The sequence below is a fragment of the Rhinolophus hipposideros genome (genome assembly GCF_964194185.1).
Source record: "Rhinolophus hipposideros genome assembly, chromosome: 2".
Taxonomy (NCBI): Eukaryota; Metazoa; Chordata; class Mammalia; order Chiroptera; family Rhinolophidae; genus Rhinolophus; species Rhinolophus hipposideros.
In genome coordinates, this window is record NC_138048.1 from 46586622 (window position 1) to 46610820 (window position 24199).

Here is a 24199-nt window from a genome sequence, read left to right on the forward strand (position 1 = left end):
ACATGACAAAGGGCTAATTTGTTTTTGTTTAAAATACAAATAGCTCTTGGAAGTCAATAAAAAAAAGCCTAACAGCCCAACAGAAAACAAATGGATAGGGGCATGAACAGATGGGCATACAAATGGCCAACATAAGTGTAGCAAGATGCTCAACTTAATTTATAATGAACGTAATAAATAACAATGAGCTACAATTTTCATCTATCAAATAGGAAAAGAAAATTCAATCTGACAAAACTAAGTGCTAGAAGAGGGTCATAGTCCAATACGGTTTTGATGAAAGCCCAAACACTTAGTCTTTTGGGAAGTCAATGGGCTAATACATTTATCCTGAAGTGAAGACATACAAACCCTCAACTTGACTCAACAATGTCATTTCTAGGAATTAGGTCTATGGAAACAAGTGTGTGTGTATGCGCGCATCTGTCCATGCACTAAGACGGCCGAATAATCTACATGCCAAAAAGTAAAGACACACTCAATAATAAAACTAATGGGGGAATGTGAAAGGGGCGCTGAAGCTAACTGAAAAGAACTCCCAGTGGCCAAAAATGGAACATGAATAAAATGAATAAAATAGTATTAGATTATAACCCAAAGTATGAAACAAATATACACGAATCCACACTGACATAAATGATTACAAGATTAATAAATGAGGGAGAAGAGACAATTTCATGCAAAAAAAAAAATCCAAATAATTTATGTAGCCACTCTGCCCTTAAGAAGAAGCATAACTCTCTCCTTTTTTGGTGTGGGCTCTGCATAATGACTTTCTTCCAAAGGACACAGTACAGCATGGAAAGAGGGGAAAGAAGGGTAACTTTACAGAGGTGAAAACTGGTCAGCCAGGTGATCAAGACTAATAACAGTCACAAATCGTGTTGATAGTATGTACCCCTGATATAACGTGATGAAAATGGCACTCTGTAGTCTTTTTCCAAATAACTCACAGCCCCAGTATATTACAGTTAAGCATCAGATAAATTCCAATAGTGAGGCATCCTACAAAATATCTACTTAGCACTCCTCAAGACTGTCAACGTCATCAAAAACAAGGAAAGTCTGAGAAATTGCCACAGCCAAGATGAACCTAAGAGACATAATAACACAATAATGTAATAGCTTAAATAGTATCATGGAAGAGAAGAGACATCAGGTAAAAATTAAGAAAATATGAATAAACTATGGACTTCAGTTAATAATAATGTATCACTATATTGGTTCGTAAATTGTAACAAATGTAACTAACATACTAACATAAAATGTTAACAATTGGGGAACCTGGATGCAATGGATATGCATAGAGATATAAAAAGCCATTTTGTTATATTGTTGGGAAAGAGGATTAACATGTTCCAAAATACAGGAAAGTTACCTCTATGGAAAGGGATTGGGGGGACAAAGAAGATCTTACTTGTTATCTATTGCTTTCTGTGTTATTTCAATATTTTTACAATATGCATGTAATAACAGTATTTAGTTTCACAAAATATTAAAATAATATAAACACAAAGTTGGAAACTGATATTCATAATAAACTTCTAGATTCACATTTTAAGCAGATGACGATTATCACCTTATTTGCTGTAAGTTATAATTTATGAGGAGGTCTTGATAATTCACCCACCTTAACAGTTTTACATTACCTATATAATCCCTCCCTAGGTCACACACTCCGCGGAAAATGTCAGCATTTCATCAGTGAAAGTTTCATCCAGATAACGAACATACCACTTTCACAAAAGTCAACATAAAATTTTAAGGAAGACACAAAATTCAGCTCACTTAGCAACCTCTTTATTTGAGTTTCACACAGTAAGAAAAGTGAGAGAAAAGGAAAAGGAAGGGGGGTGAAAGTTGTATTTCGTAAACTTGACCATGTACAGTAGTCTCTTATCCATGGTTTCATTTTCTTCAGTTTCAGTTACCCAGGGGCAATTGTGGTCCGAAAATATTAAATGGAAAATTCCAGAAATAAACAATTCCTAAGTTTTAAATTGCATGCCTTTCTGAGTAATATGAGGAAATCTCCTGCCATCTCGCTCTGTCCCACCCAGAATGTGAATCACCCCTATTTCCAGCATATCCACGCTGTATACTCGCAGGCTACCGACCTGTAGCTGTGTCAGTTATTACATAAACTGCTGCAGTGTCTTGGTGTTTGTGTTTAACTCACCCTTATTTTAGTTACTAATGGCCCCAAAGCACAAGAGTAGTGATGCTGGCAATTTGGACATGCCAAAGAGAAGTAGTGAAGTGCTTCCTTGAAGCGAAAAGGAAGCACTTTTCCTTATGGAGAGGAAAAAACACAGCAGAGGGTTCGGTAGTATCTGCAGTTTCAGGCATCCACTGGGGGTGTTGGAACATATCCCCACAGAAAGGGGGGACTAGTGGATAAACTTAGCTATAATGTTGCATAGCACTTACACACACACACCATTTCTATAACTTGGGGTTTCATTTAATTAAAAAATAACAACATAAAGTCCTTTTCATATAAGGAGGCTGACCTTCACCCAAACAATCACTTATGAACCCACGTCTACTTTCCTAACCTCACCTCCCATACTTTATATACCAGAAATTTCAAAATACTTTTAACTCCTCTATACAGACCATGCTGTGTAACTGTACCAGGCCTTTTGAACACCCTGTACTTTGAACTTGATACACACGCTCTCTGGGCAACCGTGCTTCTCCGAAAATAAGACCTAGTCAGATCATCCGCTCTAATGCGACTTTTGGAGCAAAAATACATATAAGACCCGATTGATTGTGATGTGGTGATGTGATTGTGATTGTGATTGTGATTGATTGTGATTGTGATTGTGATGTGATGTGATGTGATGTGATGTGATATACCTGGTCTTATATTATAGTAAAATAAGACCGGGTCTTATATTAATTTTTGCTCCAAAAGTCGCATTAGAGCTGATTGTCCGGCTAGGTCTTATTTTCGGGGAAACACGGTATTTATCTAAATAGCCTCTATTTAGCCTTCAAAACCCTGGATAAGCACCACCTCTATGTAATTCCTTTGCTGACCCTCTGGCTAATTTATTACTGTCCTCTACACTACATCTGTTCATAGAAAAAAATGCCTCTTACTCCATGTATCATTCTGTAGTATATTTCTCTTCTTGTCCTTCTCAAACTCATTTAGACAGATCTCACCCTTTGTCTTTGTACCTAAAACACTATACAGTGCCAGTAAGCTGAAATGAAGTGAACTATAGGAATTAAGAAAAAATAGGTGGTTGGAAAGGACACAGACTTTACAGTTGAAGAATCTATGTTTGAAAGTGGATCCTATGGTTACAAATTATGCAACATCGAGCAAATTCTTTAATCACACTAGGCTCCGATTTTCTCAATGATAAAGCTCACAAAATGATACTATTATCTATCTTGTAGCACCGATGATTAAGTCAGAAAATGCATAAAATACACAGAAGAAGCCCTTTACAAATCATAAGATTTTAAAAGAAAATCAAGTATTTGTATGCATGATTCAAGACATGCAACACTCTCTAGTTAATCAAAAGAATATCTGTAAGAATTTGAATCTGATAAAAATTATCATGTACAAGGTATATTATACTCCTTTTATGTTTTTAAATATTTATTTTGGTTTATGTTTTTAAATGTATTAGTAAAATCATACTAATTTATTGTGCTTGCTTAACATTTTTTTGTGATAAGGTATATAATCAAAAGAGAGAAGACAATCAGCAGCTGCTAGGTCCTTACTCTTCAGTCTATCCCTGTACACTCCCTTGTGCCCCCGCTACAGTTGGAAGCCACTATTTTATTCATCTTTTCTACCTAGCTTAACAATTTCAATCAGCAGGCAATTAACAAAGTATAGAAAATAACAGTGGGGGAGCAGGACTTTTGGAATGGCAGAGTAAGTAGCTCAGGAGATCTCCTCAGCAAAGCAAAAATTTAACTGGTAAATGATTTAACTGGTAAAAGTGACTGGAAATTGTTTTAAGGGCACATAACAAATGAAGAAACAAATCTCAGTAATAGCGGGAACTGTCGCATTTCAGCCAAGACTTGCCATCCTACTTGCATGTTTGGGAAGCTCTGCCTGCTACTCTACTCCAGACAAGCGTGGGCAAGAAGAGGGGTAATTCCTGTCCCCTCAGCTCCCAGTCTGGTTTCACCGCAGGAGGGACAGCTGTGCCCCATGTGTTCCAGCGGGGCACAGCCAGGAGGACTGTGTGTCCCTTCCCCACTCGGTCCCCACCAGTTGGCCAGAAGCTGTACTCCAGGTGCAGCAGGCTGGGCGCTCTCTGAGACTCATCGGCAGCTGCGCAGAGGGCAGAGCTCCCATGCGGCAGGGGCGGGGTGTGAAGACTAGGGCTGCCACTGCGCCTCCTGCAGTGCCCAGTCAGAAAGTGGGGTGTTACTCTGGGACAAGTCAGTTCTCACTCTCAGTTCTAGTGCCAGGGAACAAAGGTCCTGTCCAGGCAGAAAGGCAGGCTCCGTGCTCTGCCAAGAGACTAACTTCACTTGCAACACAGTAGGAAGAACTCCACGCCTATGGACATTGTCCAAGAACAATGGAGATCTTTGCGGAGAGCAATTCGAGAAGCTGGTATGTCCAGGACACAAGGGAAAACGGCAAAGCACCAGAAGTTAATACAGAACCAAGGAAAGAGACGGCCAAGAAGCGCCTATTCGGTGGGGGTCACAGTGATCTCTGGAGGTCAGTAAGGACGTGCACAGGTGCTGGGCTGAACAGGACGGGGGACACGCGGGACGCCTTCCCTGAGTTGATACATCAACACACAGCAGACACATCCCTGGCACAAAGGGCTTACATGCAACCGCTAAGCAAACACAGACTGAACAATAAACCACTCTGACCCCTGAGCAGCTCCCAGGAAGTAAAATCGCATTCATCCCTGGGCGGTCAGAAAGGCTGGGAATGCCCAAAGCTGCACCCTCACAGGAATAATCAGAGGGGAATTTTCAAGCCACAAGTCCCTGGTTCAACATGTGACAGATAAATATGAACTCCCTGACTTATGACAGCAGCATCCAAGCCACTCACACATACAGTGGTAAAGGCTAAAAAGGTAACTGGCAATGGGAACCTTAAGCACAACCTTTGACCAGTAAGTGACATTAAAACAAACAAAAAAAAAACACCTCAAATAAATAACCTTTACTTCTTCCTTAATAAACTTGGGGGGGGGGGAAGCAAAATAAACCCACAGCAAGCTGCAGAAAGAAAATAATAAAGACTAGAACAGAAATAAATGAATTATAGAAAAGCAACTGGAAAAAAAAGTCAATAAAACCAAAAGTTGGTTTATTGAAGAAAAAAAAAATCAACAAAATTGACAAACTTTTGGCCAGACTGATTAAGCAAAAAAAAGAGAAGACTCAAATTATCGAAACCAGGAATGAAACAAGGGACATCATAACTGACCTTACAAAAATTAAAAGAATTTTAAGGAGAAAAATATGAATAACTTGATGCCAATAAGTAAGATAACTTAGACAAAAGAAGAAACAGAACATCTAAATATACCTGTAACAAGGAAAGTAATTGAATTAGTAATTTAAAAACCTCCCACAAAAAGTGCCCAGGTGTCGGTGGTGTCACTGGAAAAATCTACCAAATTTTCAAAGTATTAGTACCAATTCTTCACAAAATCTTTAAAAACTTAAGAGGAAAATACTTCCCAACTCATTCAATGAGACCAGTGTTAGTTACTCTGATACAAATCAAACAAAGTCATGGGGGCGGGGGACACCAGGAGAGACTACACAGCGAATCAATATCCCTTATCAATACAGAAGCAAAAATCCTCTAAAATAATAATACAGTCCAGCAACATATGAAAATGATTATACACCATGACCAAAAGAGATTAATTCCAGAAATGCAAGGTGTAGGTTTAACATTCAAAAAATTTATGTAAAACACCTTAATAGAATAAAGGACAAAAACTACACGATCATTTCAATGGATGGCAGAAAAAGCATTTCACAAAAATCCAACAACCTTTTACGATAAAAATGCTCAACAAACTAGAAATATAAGGGAACTCCCCTTTTATTGATAAATGACATTGGTAGATGATATCCATAGCTTAAAAATGAAAGACTAAATACTTTTTCTTCCTAAAATCAGAAACAAGAAGATGTTTGCTTTCATTTCTTAACATTGTACTGAAGGTTCTAACCAGGGCAGTGGTAAGAAAAAGAAGTAAAAGGTATCCAAGACATTGTATTTTATAAAAGGGTCAATTCATCAAGATATAACTATTATATACATATATGTACCAAACAACAGAGTCGTAAATACTGATGGAATTGAAGGAAGAAATAGACAATTCTACAATAATAGTTAGAGACTTGTTTGAATACACCACTTCCAATAATGGACAGAACACCTAAGACAGAAGAGCAATGAAGAAACAGAAGATCTGAACATTATAAACCAGTTAGACCTAACAGATATACATAGAGCACTCCGCCCCAAAGCAGAATAGTTTGTCTCAAGTGCACATTGATATTATCAAGGATAGGCCATAAAACAAATACCAATAAACTTAAAAAGACTGAAATCCACGAAGTATCTTCTCCAACCACAATAGAATGGAACTTGAAATCAGTAACAAAAGGGGAAAAATCACAAATGCATGGAAATTGAACAACATACTCTGAACCAACAGGTCAAAGAGGAAAGTAAACAACACACTTTGAATGGAAGGAAGGAAGAGAGGGAGGGAGGGAGGAAAGAAAAGAGGGAGGGAGAATTTAAGAGATAAATGAAAACAAAAATACAACATACCAAAACTTATGAAGCAGTGGAGGCAGCAAAGAGGAAATCTACTTTTGTAAATGCCTACATCAAGAAAGATCTCAAATCAGTATCCTAATTTTGCACCCTGAAGAACTAAAAACAGAGGAAACTAAACCTAAAGCTAGCAGAGGAAGGAAATAATGAAGATTAGACCAGAGATAAATAAAACAGAGAAAGACAAAAAATAGATTTAAGAAATCAAAAGTTGGTTCTTTTAAAGATCAACAAAATTGACAAAACTTTTGCTAATCTGGCAAAGAAAAAAGAGAAGACACAAATAACTAAAATCAGAAATGAAAGTGGGGGCAACAGTGGCCTTACAGAAATATAAAGGACAGTAACAGAATACTGTAAACAACTGTGTGCCAACAAATCAGGTAACAGAAAAAAAAAAAATCGACAAATTCCTAGACACACATCAATTACTATACTGATGAAATACAAAATCTCAAGAAACCTATATAACAAGATTGAATCAGTAATCAAAAACATCCCCAAAAGTAAAATCCAGGACCAGATGGTTTCAATGGTAAATTCTCACACTTAAAGAATTAACAACAATTGTCTTCAAGCTCTTCCCTTCAAAAAAGAGAGTATAAATAAAGTATTTAGATTAATGCCAGTCATATAATAAGCACCATATAAATTTTGGCTATTATTATTACTGCTACTATTATTATTATCACACAGCAAAGGACTATTAATTTTCTTAAAGTTCTCCAAAGAACTGCATAATCTCCCCTCGTTCAACAATCATTGCTAAGATGTTTTAAATGCTACATTTCTAACACAGTGCTTAGCTTAGAAATTGGCATTCTATGCTAAATAGTATAGTGTACTATACGGACTCCGGAGACAGACTGCCTAGAGCTCACTCCTAACTCTGACTCTTAGGTAACTTATTGAACTGGGATTGCCTCAGTTGTTTTTTCTCTCTCTATAGAATGAGGACCATAACAGTACCCGTTCTTCACTGGGTTGTTGTGAGGTGTAAGTGAGTTATAAAAGTACATGTAAAAGGCTTAAGTCATGTGTGACACATAGCAAGTGCAATATAAATCTGTTATTATTAAACAACAATTTGTAAACTATATAGTAAGTTAATGTTTAATAAGTGTTAATTACATGCCAGGTGCTATGGTAAGCACTTAATAAACATTATTATATGTCCCCCCTACAAAGTCCCTACTACACAGATGAGGAGGGGAAAAGGGCTTAAAGAGCAAAACATCTTTCCGAGTCATACTATGAGTCGGCAGAACTGAGAAGCAAACCCACACACGTCCCGCTACAGGCCAGGGCTCTTTCCTTTCCAGAACAGATTCACTTCTGCCCTGCCCTCTCCCGGGCTGGCGGCAAACAGGCATGCTCAGAGCACTGCATTCTTCTCCCTGATCCCAGAAGCAGTGGTACAATCTTCCCCTTCCGCGCAGTCTTACTATCAGTAGAACAAACTTGAGGAATAAAATCAATGTGCCATCCTTGCTATGTAAACTTCTCTCATACAACGAGAAGAAAGTTGTAGTTAAGGAAAGCGACCTCTATTATTTAAGTAATCCATCTCTGATGAATCACAGGTAAAATATTACTACATGTAAGGTCACTCAGAAATTTTTCTTAAAACTATTAATTGATCTAAATAAATGTAAGGCTCCTATAAAGGCGCAATGTGGTTTACATACTACGGCCTTCAGAGGCCTGGGGTTCTACAGAAGTGAGCGACTCCGGGAAGGCAGTCACCTGGTCCCGCACCCCAGTTTCAACCAGAGCAACTTGGTGTGTTTACCTGTGCTCTCTATACAATAGGGGTTCTTCATAAAATTTTACTTAGGGATTTCTACTGCCAAATATCAATACTTACAAAAAGAACTATCCTATACAGTACGTGGAATTCACAAAAGTATTATAAGCCCAGTCTTTCAAAGCATTCAAAAATCCCATTTTCCCCCTCTGATCAAGGAGAAAAACTACTCTGTACTAAATCAGAGTTACTAAAACATCTTAGGATAAGCAAGAGTATGCTAATTAATGAACTACATGACTTCCAGTTACAATAGCAAACATTAATGATTTCAATCAAAAGACTAATACTAATTAGGTCACACCTTTAGTCTCTATCCTGACTCAATTCCTCTTTCTTCTAGTTACACTGGCTACTCCTTCCCCCAACTATAGGCTAAAAGCCGATTATTTATAATCACTAAAGAAAAACAGTCTTTAAATGGTAGCCTGGAGCACAATAAAGAAAAGGTCACCAAAATAGACATAGCCAGTCAAACTGTGGTCAGTGAAAATATCTGCCAAATATTACAGCAATCCTACTTGAACTTCACCCAGAACTAAAAAGTACTTATGGACAAAAGTTATAATGAGGCCCTGGAGTAGTTTACCTACAATTCTAAAATTAAAAATAACAATGGGAGAATAGTTATGTAGTACAACTCAATGGAACATTACATAACCAATAACTACAAATATTATGAGGCCACAAGGGAAAGATTTTACAAGATACCAAATATTTAATAAGGTTATAAAGAATTATTCCTACAACTATGTAAAACATGTATACTGTATGAAACAAGATGAAGAACTGAAGTCAAAAGTCAGGATAGTGATTAAAAAATTTTCTTCTTTAAAATTATCAGAAAAGGGAGAAGAGTAGAGGCTCAGAGAGAAGATACCAAGACAAAGAATGAGGAAGGCTCAGGACAGATGAGAGTCCATACAAAAATTTACAAAGAATCAGATATTTGAAGGACGAGAGTAAGAGGGATACAGAAACCCAGAGAAAGAGGTTGAGATATCCCTGCAGGAGCCACCGGGGGGTGGGGGGGGGGCACAGAGAGACAGAGAAGCACAGTCAGCCAGCCAAACACCACAGTGAACCAGGGAAGGAAATCTGAGAGGTGACATAGACCAAGAGAGAGGGACAGAAACCCAGAGACACAAAGATAGAGCCCAGAGCCCAGGGTGAAAGGGACAGAAACCCAGAGAGGACAGCGACTATAGAGAAAAGAGGCTTAGAAGAATAGGTAGAAAATGACCGAGACAGAGAGCGAGTCCGAGATGATGATGATGACGGTGATGAGAGGATTACAAAGTATTCTCATATACATGTGGAATCATCCTGGGAAGCTGACCAAGTCTTTCATCCCGATAGTCCTGCAGCACTGACTCCTCCTCCTCTCTCTCACCCTCACAAGGCCCTCGGCTCCCCCGCAACTGCCTGCTCAAGCCACTCTCAGGCTCCCATTCTTACCGTTGATCTCCTGCCCTCAGCTTCCCCTAAGCTCTCTGAAACCCCCCAAAAAACTCTCCATGGAGTTTCAAACCCCCATCTCTTCAGAGAGGGTTCCTTTTACTGCCTTTCTCTAGATAAAATCTGGATCCCACCCAAAGGTACTGTTTTCCTTGTGATTCTCTCAAATAAAGACTGCTCTCACCCTTCACCATACTCTAGGACCAGAAGGCAACGATTGCAAACGGCTGGCTCTTTGCTGTCCTGGCCTCAGACATCGCCTCTCCCTTCTTCCCAAACTCATGGTTACACAGCTTATCTACCCAACCTTTTCAATGTCATCTCTTCACTTACCGCCCTCCCCACCTATGAAATCATACCTATACCTGTCTACTGGGCATCACTGTTTGCACGTGTCACAGGCCATCTCAAACTATTAATTTATTATTTCCTCCTCCAAAGCTCTTCTAACATACACACAGACAATACATAATGCTTCTGTTAGTAAAATACCTACCTAACATAGAACCGTCACATTCAGAGAGAAACCACCTTTAAGAATTTGTAAGAATTTCGTAAGACATGTAGATCCCTTTCTAAATGGTGGTTCTCAGTTCACTCTCAGTAATCTACTCCTGGAGAGTTAGAACTGATAATAACAAACCTGAGCTTCTCAACCCTCGGGCAGAACCCGTCTCATATGAAATGTATTAGTTTACTAACTGGTCTCTTGAGTAACACTGGTCCTGCCAGAACAATTCAGACGAAAGGAAGTGGAGATCGCGAGCAGGCTAAGAAGAAATTATCGTTGTGGTGGTTGGACGTCCTGACCCTGTGTATTTCTGTATATTTTCAAAAAAGCTCCGTTTTTTGACAAGGCAGAATAATTACATTCAGTAATGTATCACAACTTTTCTTTCTGTTCTTTTAATGAAGCTATCCAACAAAATTAGAAGTTGCCCTTTTTTCACTTTGGAAAATTTACAATGTTTAAGGGAAAATTCTGAGATAAATAAAATATCAGAAAGTATATTTCTTTTTTATAACAGAGGTTCCTTCACGGTCCTTCTGGTTAATCTCCCTTAATGACTTCTCAATTGCTCTTTATCAGTAACAGACTGTTTAAGATAAATAAGCAGCTCTGAACAGCAGCAGGGAGGAAAATCATCCTGGGGACACACAGATAACAGTCAGTGCGTTGTCATCGTGAGGCAGGATTAAGTGACAGCAGGGAGGAAGACTGTGGGGGGGAGGGGAGCGTTCCGCCAAACCAAAATCAGACAGGAAAGCCTTCAGGTGCCGCTACAAATGGAGCCTTATATTCAAAAGGTTTGATATTCTTCCCTTTCTGCTTTTTATCTTCATAAGACTTAAATGAGTTAATATTTGTAAAGAACTAAAACAGTAACCAGGATATAGGGAAAACAATGTAAATTAAGTACTCAAGAGAAAATGTTTAGGGGCTTTGTAAGAAGACTTTTGCAAGTGAATCTGCATGCAATCCAGTCGTTCGTGGAACAAATAATTCTGACCTTCACTTCCCTCTCTGGGGTCTTACAATGTCTAGCATCAAATAACAAAAAGCCACACGGATGCAAAATTCCATTATAAGAGTGCTGTGAACGTCACAGATGCTCCATAATTTTATTTGGGAAGGGATAGGAAAAAGTAAAGACATGCCAAAACAGATAAGAGTAAAGACATAATAGGCAATTTGCTAGATTAAAAAAGAAAAGCAGCATTATCCAAGTAATCGGCTTTAGAAACAAAAGCGCTCAAATACTTATGAGGGTTTATAGTCCCTAATACAAGCAGAGGCCATCATTTAAACTTAAAAGGCAAGGGGTGCGGTGGGGGGGGGGGGGCCTGAAAAACAAGATTCACTAAACCGCCAATTTAGTTGTCAAAACAACATTAGCATTCCCCTTCTCTCTCTCTCTCTCTCTCTCTGTCTCTCTCTCTCTCTCTCTCACACACACACACACACACACACACACACACACACACACTCACACTCATACTCACACACCAATTATGTATCTGTAGGCATTTATATCACAATTCTGGCTCACTGTGTAGGTACCTTCCTATATAACAGGCTCAGTCATTTTTAAAAAAAGGAATTTCTAAGGAAATAATCTAAATAAAATGTAATGGAAAATAATTAAACACTGGTTAATTGGGAAATAGTTATGTGAAGTAAAAAGAACACTGGGCTACAAATCAAGAGGCATCATGGATCTTAAGGACTTTGGATAGTATATTCATGATATTATCTAAAATCCTATTTATTTAGTTGAAAACGTTAAGTGCTTTGTTACTTGCCCTGACCCCTCATCCCAAACTAGTGAGGAAAAATGCAAAGAAAAGACTGAATCTGGGAAGAAGGGACAGTGAACAGACAGGAAAAAAAAGAAAAGACCACAGTAAAACAAAAGAAACTGATTTTCTATGCTTCCGACTCCAAAGAGGAGTACAATGATATTAATTCATACATCTTCTGATGAGAAAAACCAATGGGACGGAGGGAGAAGTGTGTGTCACAGCACAAAGTCTTCTTTAATTATTCTCTGCTTTCACAAACTTAAAAGTGATCATAAATAGTGACCACTCACAACAAGCTCTGAAATACACATTTTCTAACTTTTCTCCAGGTTAACCTTGCCTCCCAATGTGTAAGTCTCATTCTGGTCCTACTGAAGTCCACCTGCTTCCCTTTCCCCTCTAATACTTCAAATTAACAAAATGACATCATTTTGCTTCCTCCAATAAAGCACATAAGGAACATAGAAGGTTTAAAATACACACACACACACACACACACACAATTTGCTTCAGAACTGAAGGCAGATGTTTTTAAAAAAGAAAATTTTAGAAAAATTCATTCCCTTTGTCATTTCATTAACGTTTTCCTGATATAACTAATAATGCTTAATGATAACATATTGAGCTCAGAATCACAAGGGCTTGGGTTTTGCAAGTCTTCCATTCAATTAACAACACTATTTCAATTGACGGAGGGGGAAGAATATTTCTAGAAGCATAATAAGTCTATCACAATGTTCAGTACACACTTTCTGCAAGACCTACCTTCTCACCACTTGAGTAGAAGAAATAACGCAATCGGACTATGTTACAGTGATCTAGCTTTCTCATGATTTGGAGCTCTCGGTTCTGAAAAGGAAACACATGAAAATATTTTTTAAAGGATAACTGCTATTCATCACATTGACTAATGCTTAATATTAAACACTACGAACAGATACGTTATAGATACGTTACTAAAAAGTATGGTCTACAGACCAGTGCTGACCTGTAGACTATTTGTTACTAGTCCATGAACTATTTACTACTGCTTCACAAATCAAATTGAGAATAAGTGTAAGAATTTTTTATAGCAATTTGACAGAATAATTTTGTATCAATGAATCTTATAATGAAATGGGGCGTATATTTTGTATTTCCTAAAATTCCACTTTTCTAGTAATTCAATTGTATTGTTATTTTACAAAAATATCAGTCCTTAATAAATTGGAAAATTTTAAAATTGGTACTTTACCACAAATAGTTTGAGAACCACTGGTCTACAGTATATAACAGGTGTCTGAATTGAGCTATTACTACCGAAAATTTTACAACTATAATAAAAATCAAACTTCTCCCCAAACAAATAAATTTGGGTGCAAAGAAAACTCTTCAAAAGCCCTACTGTTTTCCAAGATACAGTGAAAAATATGAGAACCAACCCCATTAGAAGGGTTCAGTTGCTAAGTTTTAGAGAGTTAAAATATGATATACTACAAATTGTACAGTCTGATAAATTTATAGACCACACAAATAATTTCCCTTTGGAAGAGATTAAAAGTTATGCTGATTCTTCAAATAATATAATGACCTCTTAACACAATACATCTTGCAGTAGTAAATTTGAAGAGTATACTCGTATATTAACAAAGATAAATTCCAACAATATACTTGGGCTGTCAGAAATCAGTTAATAATGGCTAAAGTACACAACACAGAGAAAGAACACCAGAGTAATAGCTATGTGTACAAAAAATATAAATTTTCAGTTAAAATAATGATTTAGCAGAGCTACAAAACAAAGTATATACCTGGGAATCTGGAAGAGAAACACTGTTATAGTTAGAGGAAAAATGGCCCCCCAAAAAAGGAGTTGAGGATGGATAGGGGGACTACAAGCCAAATAAGCAGAACTGTTCAAGAGCAGAGTAAGCTTCAGTTATTAGAAGATGGTAGCAAAAATAGTGAATGTTTCTCCTCCTCTAGAAACTTCCCAAACACCCTATGATTGTTCTAACATGTCCTCTCAGGGAAATAGGAAACTCAAGAAGACTTTCCTTCTGTCCCTTTAACTTGACCATGAGAACTGGACTTAGGTATACAGTGATATTTAAAATTCTTTTATAAGGTATCAATCATACATTCCATTACTTGTTATAAAATGTTTATAGCTGAAGCAATAAACAAACTTAGGCAGTACAGTATAATTGCTTGAACAAAGATAATTTGAGTCTGAAGTCAGACTAAGTTTTGACTGTTGAAGAGAACGCAGAAAACTTTACCAATTTCAAAACTGTGGCCATTTCCGTTCCAAACTAAATCTATTTCTGTAAGTATATCTATCGTTTGCCAATTTGCATCTAGGTAGCTAGTTTTGTGGGAGAACTACTAGTAAGCTAAGATTCATGTCTCCTGTGTTATACTCGTACAGATATTAAGATTGACTGTTTTAGGGAGGGAGATAGAAGACGACAGAACAGATAAATGCTGTGCTTGCTTCCTCCCGAGACCATATTAAAATTACAACTAAATTATACAACAATCAACCTGGAGAACCATCAGAAGTCTAGCTAAACACAAGTTGTATAACTAAGGATTTAAAGAAGTCACGTCAGGAGTGGGAAGATGGATGAAGAAGTAGAATGGGCTGGCGTGACACCTGAGTGTAGAGGCTGAGAATCAGGAAGGATATCTCGGCTACAGAGGTACCCCTCCCCCTCCCACCACCGTAGGAGGAGCGATGGACTCCAGCCCCACACCAGGATCCACAGCCCGGAGTACTGGTGCCAGGAAGACGAGCCCCCAAATATCGGGCTGGAGAAACAGTTGCCGTTTTCCCTGTGTAGAATCCTTCTATGCAATCAGCAGGTGGGCACCACTTTTCCTGTGTTGAGCCCTCCCCAACACAGTGGTACCTAGGTTTTCGAATGTCTCCATTGATGAACATTTCGGTGTACGAACACCGTAAATTTTATGTATCTATGGTATCATTAGATAGTAAAATTCATGCTAAATTTGCAGTTTTAGGGGTTGATTTTAAAGGTCTGGAACAGATTAATCCATTTTGCATTACTTTCTATGGGGGAAACAGCACCTCAGTTTTCAAATGTTTCAGAACTCGAACAGTCTTCCAGAATGGATTATGTTCAAAAAGGGAGGTACCACTGCACAGCCAAATCTGAATATGCATTAGCTTGGTGAACACCGCTTGTTCCACACTGCTGACTGCCTGAGGCCCCACCCCACCCAAATTGAGCAACACCTGAGGCACTTTCTTGGCAAACAGCCAGCCCTGCTCCCACTACACTATTACTTGCACAACTCGCGGGGTTCTCCAAGCCCCAGGTGGGCAGCTGGCCTCAGTGTTCTCTGAGACTTTTGCTGAGTGGCTCAGAACTGGTACCAAACCAGAATATACATTAATCTACTGAACACCAATAGTCCCATACTGGTGACTCCCTGTGACCCCACCTCACCCAACTCTGTGACCACCCAAGGTTATACCAGTAGCTGAACCATACAGGAGCTGGCAGGTAGCCTTGGAGTACCCTAGGCCCTTTGTGGAGCTACCTCAAACCCAGAACTGGTGGCCGACATCCTCAGTTCACACTGGGGCCTCTTCCATATGCCTCCAGGTCCAGCACAGGCAGCAAACAACTGCGGATGGCCTTGTAGCTCCTACCAGGTAGACCCCAGCTGATCACAGGCAGAGGCTAAACTGGTCTGTACCGGAGCCCCTCCCAAAAGGCACGAGAACCAACATACTTGGAAGTCCACTTCAGACGACAACAGAGCACACTTAAATAGCCCCACAAGCAGCACACCCAAAAGGTAGTCTCAACAGGCTCACAAACCCACTGGGGCTAATCCTGCTCCACAGGATAAGCCACCCACACAGCAGCCCATAAATTGTGGATGGGGCCAAACCCCACAGTCTGTCAGCCAGAGGGTCAATTCCACCCACTTATATGCCAATAAAAATCAAGACTCAACTATCACAGGAAGGTAAACAAGACCTACACAAGGGACATTCATGGAACACCCAGCATAGGTGATCAGGGAGACTGTGCCACTGGGCCCCACAGGACGCCTACTACATAAGGTCAGCCAGCCTAGACTGAGAGACGTAGCAGAACTACCTAATATAGAAACAAACAGAGAGAGACAGCCAAAAAGAGGAAACAAAGAAATACGTCCCAAATGAAAGAACAGGAGATAACTCCAGAAAAATAACTAAACAAAATGGAAGCAAGCAACAAATGAGACAGAGTTCAAAACAATGGTTATCAGGATGCTCATGGAACTTAGTATTTCAACAAGGACACAGCAACCATAAAAAGGACATCAAAAACATTTTTAAAAAATCAGTGAGAAGTGAAGAATACAATAACTGAAATGAAGAATGCCCTAGAAGGAATCACCAGCAGACATGATGAAGCAGAGGATAGAATCAGCAATTTAGAAGGAAGCAGAAAGCAATCAAAACAGCGAAAAGGAAAAAGAATTTTAAAAAATAAGAATAGTTTAAGAGACCTCTGGGACAACATCAAGCGTAATAAGATTTGCATCATAGGGTTATCAGAAGGAAAAGAGAAAAAGCAAAGGATTGAGAACCTATTTGAAGAAATAATGACTGAAAACTTTCCTAACCTGGCAAAGGAAATAGACATACAAGCCCAGGAAGTGCACAGAGTCCCAAACAACATGAACCAAACAGGCCCACAGCAAGACCATTTATAATTCAAATGGTAAACGATAAAGACAAAGACAGAATTCTAAAAGCAGCAAGAGAAAGGCAACTAGTTATTTGTTACAAGGGAGCTCTGATAGATTGTCAGCTGATTTCTCAACAGAAACTGCAGGATATAAGGGACTGACATGAAATACTTAAAGTGATGAAAAGCAAGGACCTACACCCAAGACTATTCTACATAGCAAGGCTATCATTTAAAATTGAGGGACAGGTAAAGAGCTTCCCAGACAAGAAAAAGCTAAAGGAGTCCTGAACCCCAAACCAATGTTAAGAGAAAATGTTAAAGGGACTTTAGAAGAAGGGAGAGGGAGACATAAAGTTGAATAATAAAATGGCAATAACTATGTATCTATCAATAACCACTGTAAAAGTAAATGGATTAAATGCTCCAATCAAAAGACAGGGTAGCTGAATGGATAAGAAAACAAGACTCGTATACATGCGGTCTACAAGAGAGCCATTTCAAATTGAAAGACACACATATTCAAAGTACGAGGACAGAAAAATACATTTCATGTGAATGGAAATTTTTAAAAAGATGGGACAGCAATACTTATATCAGAGAAAATACACTTTAAAACAAAGGCTACAAGAGACAAAGAGGAACATTACATAATGTTAAAGGGATCAATCCAACAAGAGAATATAACCCTTGTAAACATCTATACACACAACATAGGAGGACCTAAATATATAACGCAACTATATTTTTTAATAATAAAACATAAACAGAGATTGACAGTAATATAATCATAGCAGGAGATTTTAACACCCTATTGACATCAATGAACAGATTTTCCAGACAGAAAATCAATAAGGCAACAGTGGCCTTAAGTGACACACTACACCAGATGGATTTAATTGGTATTTTTATAGCATTTCATCACCCAAAGCAGGAGAATATACATTCTTTTCAAGTGCACTTGGAACATTTTCCAAGACAGACCACATGTAGGCCACAACACAAGTCTCGATAATTTTAAGAAGATGCCTATCATATCAAGTGGCTTCTCTGACCACAATGGTATGAAACTAGAAGTCAATTACAAGAAAAACACTGAAAAACACACAAACACAAGGAGGCTTAATAACATGCTACTGAATAATAAATGGATCAACGAGATAAAGGAAGAAATCAAAAGATACCTTGAGACAAATGAAAATAAAACAACCCAAAATTTATGGGACACGGCAAAAGCAGTCCTAAGAGGGGAACTCATAGCAACACAGGCCTACCTCAAGAAACAAGAAACATCAGAAATAAACAATCTAACCTTACACTTAAAGGAAGTAGAAAAAAAGAATAGCAAACAAAGCCCTAAGTGAGTAGAAAGAAGGCAATAATAAAGATCAGAGCATAAATAAACAAAATATAGTCTAAAAAAACAATGCAACCTTTTCTAAGGTTCTTTGAAAACATAACCAACATTGATAAAACTTTAGTGAGACTCCTCAAGAAAGAAAGAGGATCAAAATAAAATTAGAAACAAAAAAGAAATGACAACTGACACCACAGAAATACAAAGAATGAAGAGTAAATACTACTATGAACAATTATATGACAACACATCAGACAATCTGGAAGAAATGGATAAATTCCTAGAAGCATATAATCTTACAAGACTGAATCAAGAAGAAACAGAAAATCTGAACCAACCGATTGCTACAAAATGAAATCAAATCAGGAATCAAAAATTTCCTAACAAACAAAAGTCCTAGATTGGATGGCTTCACAGGTGAATTTTACCAAATTCAAAGAATTAACACTTATCCTTCTCAAACTATTCCAAAAAATTTAAGAGCATGGATGGCTCCAACCTTATTTTACGAGACCACAATTACCCTGACTCCAAAGCCAGAAAAGACATTACAAAAAAAGAACATTATCAGCCAATATCCCTGATGAACATAGGTTCAAAAATCCTCAATAAAGTATAGATAGCCAAATTCAGCAATACATTAAAAATATCATAGTGGGATTCATTACTGGGATGCAACGTTTATTCAATATCTGCAAATCAATTAGCAGGATAAACCACATAAACAAAATGAAAGATAAAAATCATATGACCATATCAATAGATGCAAAAAAATTGTTTGACAAAAATCCAGCATCCATTTATGACGAAAACTCTCAACAAAGTGGGAATACAGGGAACATACCTCAACATAATAAAGGCCATACACAACAAACCTACCGCAAACATCATACACAATAGGCAATAGCTAACAGTGCTCTCCTTAAGATCAGGAACAAGAGAAGGAGGTCCACTCTCTACACTTTTACTCAACACAGTATTGGAAGTCCTAGCCACAGCAATCAGACAAGAAAAAAAAAAATCATCCAAATTGATAAGGCAGAAGTAAAACTGTCATTATTTGCAGATGACATGACACTATATAGAGAGAGAACCCAAAAGATTCCACGAAAAAACTATTAGAACTGATAGATGAATTTAGTAAAGTAACAGGATACAAAATTAACATTCAGGTATCGGTTGCATTTTTATACACCAATAATAAACTGTCAGAAAGAGAAATTAAGAAAACAATCCCATTTACAACTTCTTGATAATGGTCTCAGCAATGATTTTTTAGATATGACACCAAAGGAAAGATCTCAAAAGCAAAAATAAACTGGGACTACATCAAAAACCTTTTGCAAAGCAAAGAAAACCATCAACAAAATCAAAAGGCGACTTACTGAATGGGAGAAAATATTTGCAATCATGTCTGGTAAGGTATTAATATGAATTCATGTAACTCAATAGCAAAAAAAATAAAATAAAAGAGAAAAACCCACAACCATGCCAATTAAAAAATGGGCAAAGGACCGGAATAGACATTTTCCCAAAGAACGCATACAAATGGCCAACAGGTACATGAAAAAGTGCTCAACATCACTAATCATGTGGGAACTGCAAATTAAAACTACAATGAAATAGCATGTTACACCTATTAGAATGGCTATCATCAAAAAGACAAGAGATAACATGTTGTCCATTGTTACTGGGAATGTAAATTGTTGGCACTATTATGGAAAACAGTATGGAGGTTCCTCAACGTGTCATTGCATCTGATCTAGCAATGACATTTCTGGGTATACATCCAAAGGAAATGAAATCACTATCTCAGAGAGATACCTGTACTCCCGTGTTCATTGCAGCATCATTCACGACAGCTAAGACATGGAAACACCTAAGTGTCCATCGACTAATAAAGAAAATGGTGTGTGTGTGTGTGTGTGTCACATGTTTCTTAACGATGGGATACATTCTGAGAAATACGTTAGATGATTGTGTCATTTCACAAAAATATAGTGTCCTTACACAAATCTATATGGTATGGTCTATTATTGTAATTTTATGTGCTGTATTTTTATACAACTGGCAGTGCAGGTTTGTTTACCCCAACGTCACCACAAACACGTGAGTAAAGCACTGTGCTATAACATCGCTAAAAAATTTTCAGCCCCATTGTCATTTTCCAGGACCACTGTTGTATATGAGGTCCCTGACTGACTAAAACATCATCATGTGGCACATGACTGTGGGGGTGGGGGGTGGGGGAGGGTTTTTCAGCCATGACAAGTAAGGATATCCTGCCATTTGCAACAGCATGGATGGACTTGAAGCATTATGCTAAGGGAAATAAGTCAGACAGAGAAAGGGAAATAGTGTGTGATACCATTTCTACGAGGAATCTAAAAAGGCTGAACTGATACAAACTAGAAGTGTGGTTACCAGGGGCAGGGGGAGGTTGCTCAAAAAGTACAAACTTCCAGTTATGACATGAATAAGTTCTGAGGGTCTCATATATAGTGTGCTGACTACAGTTAATCACACTGTATTGTATATTTGAAAGTTTCTAAGAGAGTAAGTAGGTATTAAATGTTCTCACCCCAAAAAAGTAATGATAATTACAAGATGTGACATGTTAGCTAATACTATACTATAGTGGTAATCATTTTGCAATATATAAATGCATCAAACACGTTGTATACCTTAAGCTTACTTAATGTTATATGTCAATTGTATCGCAATAAACCTGGAGGAAAGTTTTAAAATAAAATAAATATATAAATAATGCGCAAAGAATTAACAGAAATCCTATTTTAAAAATAATAATATATGCTGATGGAAAGAGAACTAACTGCGTGGTGAACACACAATGTGAGATGTAGATAATGTATTACAGAATTGTACACCTGAAATCTATGTAACTTTACTAACAACTGTCGCCCCAATAAACTTTAATTTAAAAAAATTAAAGAAAAATATGATGACAATTACACAACAAATAGGAAATTCCAATAAAGAAATATTATAACTTTTAAAACCTGGAAATACTAAAGTTGAAAAATATAGTTACAGAAGTGAAAGATTCACTATGAGCTCGAAATAAGATTTCAGATGACATTTAAAAAATATCTGTGAACTTGAAAATAGAGAAATACAAATTATCCAACTGAAGCAAAAAAAGACTTCAGAAAAATGAACGGGGCCTCAGAGACCTGCTGTAGGATAACATCACACCTACCAACAAATGTAAAAGCAGCGTTAGACAAGGGGCAAGGGAGAGAAAATATTTGAAGAAATAATTGCTGAAAACTCTCCACATTTGATGAAAAACACTAATCTACTGAACCATAAAGCTTAAGGTAGCCCAAGCTTAATGAACCCCAAAAAAGGTTAGCACAAAGGGATTCAGTTCTTGGCACATCACTTTATTTATTTAATTACTTTTTTGGAGCATCACTTTAGAAATGAAGCCACAAAGAAAAAAATCATGAAAGCAATAATAAAAATGATTCATCGTATACATGGGGGAAACAATACAATTAACAGCTGACTGATTATCAGACTAATGGAAGCAAAAAGGCAATAAAAAATATTCAAAATGCCAAAAGAAAAAAAAAGCCAATTAATATACTATATACAAAAAAAATTATTCTTTAAAAATGAAAAAATATGAAGACATTTCCAGATTTTTTTTTTAAAGAGAATATTCTATAGAAGACCTGTCTTTAAGAAATACTCAACCAAGTATTACTCTCTGGCTAAAAGGAAATGACACCAGGAGGTAATTCAAATCCATGAAGAGAAATGACAGCACCAGAAATGGTAAATATAAATGGGAAAATATAAAAGACTGCATATATTTTACTTTTGTTCTCTTAATTTCATCAAAGACATAAACTGCATAAAGCAATTCCGATAACAGTATATTATTAGGTTTATAACACAAACAGGTATAATACATATGACAATAATAGCAGGAAGAAGGAGAAAATAAAGCTATATTGGAGAAAAGATGCTATATTTTACTGGAATTGTCAGTATAACTTGAAGAAGACTGACAAATTAAAGTGTATACTGTAACTCATAAGCAATCACTAAGAAAACAATTTTTTAATGTTTAGGTACTGGACCTAAAATGGTACAGTAAAAAAGATTTGTTAAACACAAAAGAAGGCAACAAATGAGAGAACAGAGGAACAAAAAAAACATGACAGAGAAAACAAAGAACATGGAACAGGTAATTCCAACCATATCAAAAACCTACACCAAATATGGTTAACAAAGCATAGGATCAAAGGCAGAGATTGTCAGATAAGAAAATACACTCCAAGTATATTCTCTGTATAGTAGACATACTTTAGATTCCAAGACACGAACAGCTTGAAAGTAAAAGGATAGGAAAAGATATACCATGCAAACAGCAACCAAAAGATCTGGAGTGACAGTGTCATTAGCAAAGTAAATTTTAAGAGAGAGAGAAAGATATCTCCATTTCCTACCGGATAAAGTCTAATCACTTCATAATCTAGTCCCTCCTTATCAATTTCATCTTATCTTCCACTCATGACCAATATGGTCATAACTAGATCCCACTTCTCTCTTTCTGAACATATTAGTTCAATCCCAATTCTCAGCCACTGATCACACTTACCATCCCTGGAATGTCTCGACCCTCCCTTCCTCCCTCCCTCCCGCCTACACACATTCTACCCTTCCCTTAAGTTCCCATTTAACTCCCACCTCTTTCACAGATCATCCCCAGCTGCTCCAACTCCCACTAATCTTTTCCGACCTCTATGTTCCTATAGCACACACAAATATTTTAGAATTTACTATATACTTTCTTGGTTTTGTTTTATTTTTACAACTACAGCTCAATGGTATTACATAAAAGAATGCTTTTTAAAAAGCAGCTCACAGAAATCAGATATTACATTATAGTCATTTTTAAGAGACACACAACTTGCCCAACTAGCTTATCATAAGTGCCTTAAGAGCAAAAGCTGAATTTTGTATTTTTCCATTATCACCCACAGACCTCTCTCAAAGCAGGTTACTTTGTCTTTCACAGCGTAAATTCCCTGTAATTGCTTCTACCTTAAAACTTGCTGCAGACCAGTATTTTCCAAACTGTGGGTCCCAGCCAATCAGCATTGAGAAGGGAGTGGGTAAGGTAAACAGAAGAAAACGCAACAGAATAGAATAAAATAACAGAACTTTAAGCGTAGTAAAAGCCAAGGACTTTTTCATTAAACGTGTTTAGTTTTTCTCCTGTACACTGGGCTGCAATGTAAAATGTATTTCTTACTACAGAATCATGGTTAAAAATTTGAAATCCACTGTAGTCAACAACCTACCCATAAAGGCATTTTTCTTTCCAGTATAGAAAAAGATAAAGTACATATAAGCTAGATTCTAACTCATTACTCTTATCTGAAAAACAAAATGACTAGTAAAGATGGGATAAATATCACACCAGTACAAGAAAACCTGAAAGCACATTTAAAGAAAAAATTTATCCTTTTGTTTTAAGTAATAACCATTAACATATATCCATCTGCAAAATAGACATAGAGGCTTTTGTTCATTTTTACATCATTTCATACCTCACACTTAAAAAGGGAAAAAAGGGGGGGGGAATCCTTCTGGAATCTAAAAGCATGGAGTCAAGAGATTCCCAGAAGGGTACTTTATGCATCTTTATGTAAAAGTTCAATAAAGGAAAAGTGAACTTTTAGGTGAAGTAACAACCAGCAAGATTCACACGGTGGGCG

General features: G+C 37.3%; 1 protein-coding gene across 2 annotated transcripts in view; it reads right to left on the reverse strand.

Moving 5' to 3' along the window:
* Window positions 1–24199, reverse strand: part of GSK3B (glycogen synthase kinase 3 beta) — a 185973-nt gene that overhangs the window by 78828 nt on the left and 82946 nt on the right. For both annotated transcript variants that reach the window (XM_081064959.1, XM_081064958.1), the window contains exon 3: window positions 13158–13241. In XM_081064959.1, coding sequence (XP_080921085.1) covers window positions 13158–13241 — 84 coding nt within the window. The remainder of the gene's footprint in view (window positions 1–13157; window positions 13242–24199) is intronic.